General features: G+C 33.6%; 1 protein-coding gene across 1 annotated transcript; it reads left to right on the forward strand.

The window, feature by feature from the left end:
- The first annotated feature begins 1052 nt into the window (after positions 1–1052).
- On the forward strand, positions 1053–5866 carry LOC127726462 (ankyrin repeat and KH domain-containing protein 1-like). Its single transcript, XM_052233840.1, has 2 exons — positions 1053–1076; positions 2170–5866. Exons 1-2 carry the CDS (start codon positions 1053–1055, stop codon positions 5707–5709), a joined length of 3564 nt encoding a protein of 1187 aa, XP_052089800.1. The 3' UTR covers positions 5710–5866.
- Positions 5867–6560: the final 694 nt, after the last annotated feature.

The following is a 6560-nucleotide window of genomic DNA, read 5'->3' on the forward strand; positions in this document are numbered from 1 at the left end:
ACAATAGATATCTCCAAACAATAGGTGATTTAAACTGTGTAACTTAGTGGACCGTATCAGATGAAACTCAGGTGTTAGTTTATTTTGCTATCTTCTACAGACTGGAAAAATGCACATCAAAATCCAGATAAGTTTTTTTTATTTTCTTAATAATACACTACATATAACGTTTATATATCTAGGTCCAGCCAGGCCTTAAAACTTTCCTCGATGCATCGGTTTGTCTGTACTCGGAGTATGTTTTGTGTTGTAAACACGGCCATATTTTTCAATTCCTTTAGATGAACCTTAAACGTTGTGTATATTTGAGAGGTTTGGAGGAATATAAGTATAAGTAAAGGTACAAACTCGATAGATGGAATGATAGATTAGTTGATTGTTGGTGTTTAATAGTTCTTTCAGCACAACTGGGTATTCCGGCGGTCAGTTTTTATTGGTAGAGGAAGTCTAAGTGCCGGAGAGAACTATCGACCTCCGGTAGGAAAACTGACAATCCTAGTCAATTAAGATTGGAGTTGAACGCACCTGCCATGTGCGCGGCTCGAACTCATAACCTCTGTGTTGACAGAACAGTGATACAGTAGATAAACTACTCCGTCCACCGAAATCACTGAAACTTGATAGAAACAAATTGGATTTAAAGAACGTTATAGATAAAGGGAGTCAAGAATGGAATGCAAATCAAATAACAAAAAAAATGTTTTGAAAAAGGTTTTTTTTTCAATTACATTTTTTTGGTTTATATAAAGTATAATTAGTAAAACAAGAGATACAATTATATGTTTAGTAAAATTGTTTTTAAAAATTGCTTTTAATGAAAATGTAGGTCATTTATGAACTGGCTCACTTTAGAGTCTCGAATCAAAACGTAATAACAAATTGATTTATATATTTGTATACGTTAATGCCTATTTTTAATCAATTATATTATAACGATTATTCAGATTCGCACCAAGCAAAAGTAATAACGTGGGAAAGAAACGACACGTGTTTTATTGAAACAGATGCAGTTAAATATATATGGGATCATCTGCAAACAAGCAACAGTATACATGTCACAGGATTACCCGGAGTTGGTAAAACGTTTACGTTACAACATATAGCATTACAACTCCGAGATACACAGGGCTACATTATCATTCCATGCTGCCGTCCAGCCGACATTCCGCTCCATTTTAGAAAGGGAAGAAATATTGTTTTTGTAGTAGACAATCTCTGTGGAAAATTTACTATTGATGAAAACGAAGTCAGAGAGTGGAAAAAATATATATCAGAAGAGTTAACTATTTTAAGTTCAGGTCACATTAAAATCTTGACCTCAAATCGCTATTCTGTCTTTCAAGATCATCGATTCAGAACTTTGAAAGTTTTTAGCGAAAATTTCTGTGATTTGTCATTTGGGAGTTATTGTATTTCTGTTTTGGAAAAAGAAAAGATTGCAAATGAATATCTACCGCAAGATATTTTTAAAAAAATTAAACGTTATATAGGGCAGATGGATTATTTTCCTCTAATGTGCCAGCAGTATACTGCACGTCCTATAACTGACGCATTAATGTTTTTCAGTAATCCTTTTGACATTTTTGAAAAAGACATGTTTGCTATTAAAGAAGAAGACAAGTTGCAATTTTGTGCATTGTTAATTTGTGTTCTATTAAATGGTTCTGTAGGGAGGGGAGATAAAGAGTATGACAAATATTTGCGAATAGGCTTACAAGAGAACGGTTATGAACTAGTTGATGAGTCAAACGATATCGAAATAGAAATCTACGGAACTCAGACTAAGTTTACCAGGTACCAACTTCAAAAGCTTTTCGATATTTGTGAGCTAAATCGTGAAACTCCGACAAAATTAATATTTCGGCAATATGAATATTTAGAAAATACATATATAAAAAAGACAGCAAATTATTACCGTTGTATTCATGATAAATTATTCGAATTTCTATGTTATTTTTTTGGAAAACACTTACAAAGAGAGGTCATAATCTTTTCTGATAGCAAAGTTATTAGAGACCATACACATATTTTATCATTGAAAGAAGAACATGATACGTTTTCTATCTTGATAGAGATAGATAATGAAACTCATTTTTTTATCCGGATTATTAGAGACATAACACAGGGAAGAATTTATGATGTTTTCTGTAACAATCAAATGAAATTTAGAAGCTACAGATCGAAATTTATGCATTATCTCCAGATTCATCAAAGCAGAATCTAACTCAGTTATTTTTAACCAAAGACAACACATTTGATGAAGGAACGGATCCAGTTACAGCGTTATATATTGTTTGCTATAAAGGCTACCGGGATTTAGCAGAATTTATATTAGACAATACAAATAATCATTTTGACCAAAGCTTTCATCCATTGAATGCAGCAGCTTCTTCTGGTCATTGCTGCTTATTAGAGTTATTGATATCAAGAGGAGCAGATGTGAACTATCGTGATAATAGTGGTCATACTTCCATGACTATTGCTTGCATAAGTAAACAAGAAAATGCAATTAAATTACTTGTCGATAAAGGAGCTGACTTAAACAAACGAACAAACAAAGGTCCAACTCCTTTGATGTGGGCATGCTCAAGTGGTAACATTAAAATTGCAGAACTGCTTATCATCCATGGCGCTGATATAAACAAATCCGATTACGAAGGAAAAACACCGGTTATGTGGTCTCGTAAACGCTCTGCGGATAAAATGTTTGATTTTTTAATCTATAAAGGTGCCAATTTAAATAAAGGTGATAACAATGAATGGACGTCACTGATGTGGGCATGCTATTATGGAATAACCAGTGTTGTAGAGATTCTTATTTTGAATAGTGCTGACATTAACCAGGTCAATAACGTAGGGTGGACATCATTCATGATAGCGTGTAAATGTGGAAAACTAGATATTGTGAATATTCTAATAAATAAAGGAGTTAATATAAACATGAAAGATAAACTTGGTCGAACAGCTTTAATGCTGGCTTGTACAGAAGGACAAACTGAAGTAGTAAATGTTCTAATTAAAAATAAAGCCGAAATAGACTGTCAAGATATATATGGAGTTACACCTTTGGAAGAATTATGTTCCCAGGGACATTTACCTTTAGCATGCATTCTACTACAGGGCCAGGCTAATTGTAATAAAGCTGATAATGAAGGTTGGACTCCATTGATGGCGTCCTGTTTTAGCAATAATTACGAAATCACAAGGTTATTAGTTGATCAAGGGGCTGATTTAAATACAACCAATAAGGAAGGTGAAACTGCTCTTTTGATAGTTTGTATGGGTGTAATAAACAGAACAATTGCGTTTTGTATCGATACAGGTGTTTATGAGAAGCCTTACATCAATATTGATAAACGTGACCTTAAATATAACGAAATTGCACTACTAAATGTCGAATTTTTAATTAATAAAGAGACAATCATCGATGAACCCGATAAGTATGGATGGACAGCACTTATGTGGGCTTGCAAAAACAATAACATTGATATAGCTTCAGTGCTAATTCAAAAAGGTGCAAATATGAACCATATTTCTTGCGATGGAAAATCAATTCTACAAAAGGCATTAAATAAAGATAAAAAGGCTATTATTGTGTTGCTTTTCCGCAATGGTATTTCTGAATTGAAAGAACTTGTGCATGCAATAGTTGACAACGATCAGAAAACTGTGGATTTTTTAATTGATGATCAAAAAAGTTTTCTGGAAATTGACGGGAAAACTGAGAAAAGTACAAATTTGATAGACGGGTTCGACAATTACGGTTACACTCCTCTTTTGATATCTTGCCGTACCCGAAATATTGAAATTACTCATTACTTAATCAAGAAAGGGGCCGATGTAAATATGTCTTCTTATGATGGATTAACGGCTTTAAGGGTTGCATGTTTAAACAATGACACAGAACTAGTTTCACTTTTGATAGAAGCCGGGGCAAATGTATACACCGAGCTAGTGCTTGCTTTTAATATTAAGGAAACTACCACCAGCAAGCTCTTGCTTGGTACAATGCCGAACCTAAATGAAATGTTATACAAAAGTTGTAGATTAAATGAAACTGATTTTGCTTATTTCTTAATTGAAAATGGTGCAGATATTGACCACAGAATTGTAGACAGACGAAATACGCACTGGTTAGCAGAGTGCATTGATCCTTCAACAGCTCTACTGTCAGCATGTCAAGGTAATAAGATATACATTACCAGAGCTCTGATAGAATTAGGAGCGAATGTTAATATTTTGTCTGAAAACAAAACAACTCCGTTAATGTGGGCAAGTTACAGGTCTCATACAGATATTGTTATTTTGCTTGTAAAAAGAGGAGCGAATGTCAATGACATCAATGAAAATGGTTGGAATTCTTTAAGATGGGCTTTAGAAGGGCGAAATATGAATAATATTAATTATCTAATTAAAAAAGATGCCTATATCGAAACAATTTTTTTCAGCGCCATGCGAGACAATAATACGTGGATCGTTGATACGTTAGCGAAAACTGTAGGGAATTTAGATAGATTGCTGACTATTTCATGTGAATATGGCGATGAATGCACCGTTGACAAATTGCTTTCTAATGGTGCAAATATTCACTATCAAGATGAAAATATGTGGACACCTTTGATGAGAGCGTGTAAGTACGACAACAAAGCCATCATTTCATTATTATTGAAACGGGGGTCTCTTGTTAATACCGATCTTCTGACTGCTGTTAAAATGGGAGATAATACTCTAACAAAATCTTTAATTGAAGCAGGTGGCGATTTGAATAAGATTTTTATTGAATCATGTAACAAAGACGACAGAAACACACAACACTTACTTATCCAGCACGGTATAAGTATAGATGGAGCTCTCCATGCCGCGTGTTGCACTAATGATTTGAATACAGTCTGTAAAATTCTTAAGTTTGAATTTGACATTGATAAACGCAATGAAAATGGTTTCACTCCCTTAATGACCGCTTGCAAGCATTCAACCGACGAAATATTTCAGTTATTAGTGACGAAAGGTGGGGCAAGCATTTTCCAATCACTTAAATTTGCCCATGAGAAAGTAGGGAACTCATTTTGTAGAATATTGATGGGAAAATGTAGAAATGAGGAGTTGGTAAAGGCATTATTTGAAGCGTCAAAAATTGGACATTTTGATATAATTCAACTGCTGATTGAAAAGAACGTAAACTTGAATCAAACTAATGAAGAAGGAGATTCTCCTTTAACACTTGCATGTAAAATAGATTATCAGTATCTAGCAGAATTACTGATAAACAATGGAGCAGATACTGGAGAAGCTTTTATACGGGCTTTCAAGCACAATAATGTAGCATCAACTAGGTTATTGATAAAATGTGGTGCCGATGTGAACAAAGTTGATTCTATTGAATGGAGTCCACTGACATGGGCATGCTTTATCAGACAAGAAATAATTACATTAAATCTTTGTGTGTCGTCAGAATTAGAAAGTATTATTGACCTTCTCATTTCAAATGGAGCTGACGTTAACTTTGCCCTAAAAAATGTATGTGGAAGCCAATACAACACTGACAAAGAGAGTTCTATTCAGTTACTCATTTATAAAGGAGCTGATATACACCATACTACCAAGAATGGGAGCAAACTGTTAGAATTGTTAAAACGAGATGGAAATAAAGAATGTATTAAACTTCTTCAGTCATATGGGCGAATAAAGACAAAATGCATTTTAATGTAGTGATTGGAGTATATAAATGCATTTTATGGGACGAGTGTGTAATGCGATGGTTTAGAATTTGTAATTTTGAAAATTAGTAATTAACATTTTAACGGTAAATGATATATAAAAGTGCTCTAATCAAATGTATTTTGAGGTGAATGTTATGATAATGATGATTCTGAAAAATTAATCCATATGCTAAAAAAAAATTTGAAATTCAAACGTTTCATAGAATTACATGCAACTTGCAGAAAGACTGGCTTTTATTCAATTTTAAAATGATTATTTCATCTAGGCACCGAACATCAACGTACTCTACAGTCAATTGACAAAATATTTTAACCGTTTTCACTGCCGCTAATTCAAACATAATCACTTACACGATTATTTCGAGTGATACACAAGAAGGGTAACAAGATTTTATCAAATATATTGGAAAGTACAATAAACCACATCAAACACCAACACCCGACTTCTACATGTTCTACAAATAACATTGACGTTTATAAAGGGCCAAACATCAACGAACAACTTAAGGTCCATGTAGCTTAACTTTGTACTCAGTTAAACAAATTAAATGTGCGCACAGATCTCCTCCGTTGCCTATCTAAACCATACGTCGTATACTAGTATATCGTTTTCAGTGTTTACTAGAAATATTTCGTTTTCATATCCGATGTTGATAACGACTGTAAAAATTTTAAAGGTATTCAAAAGAATATCTCTGTATACAAATATCAAAATTTCTTATTACCTTTTAATCCTGACATTTTGTCTGCCCTCTTTATATTCAGGGACTGCTTGTGCGATTACGTGATGATGATTGCAGTCATGTCATGAATAAAGGCAACAATAGTATACCGCTGTTC

Source organism: Mytilus californianus, unplaced genomic scaffold (genome assembly GCF_021869535.1).
Source record: "Mytilus californianus isolate M0D057914Y unplaced genomic scaffold, xbMytCali1.0.p SCAF_17, whole genome shotgun sequence".
NCBI classification, from domain to species: Eukaryota; Metazoa; Mollusca; class Bivalvia; order Mytilida; family Mytilidae; genus Mytilus; species Mytilus californianus.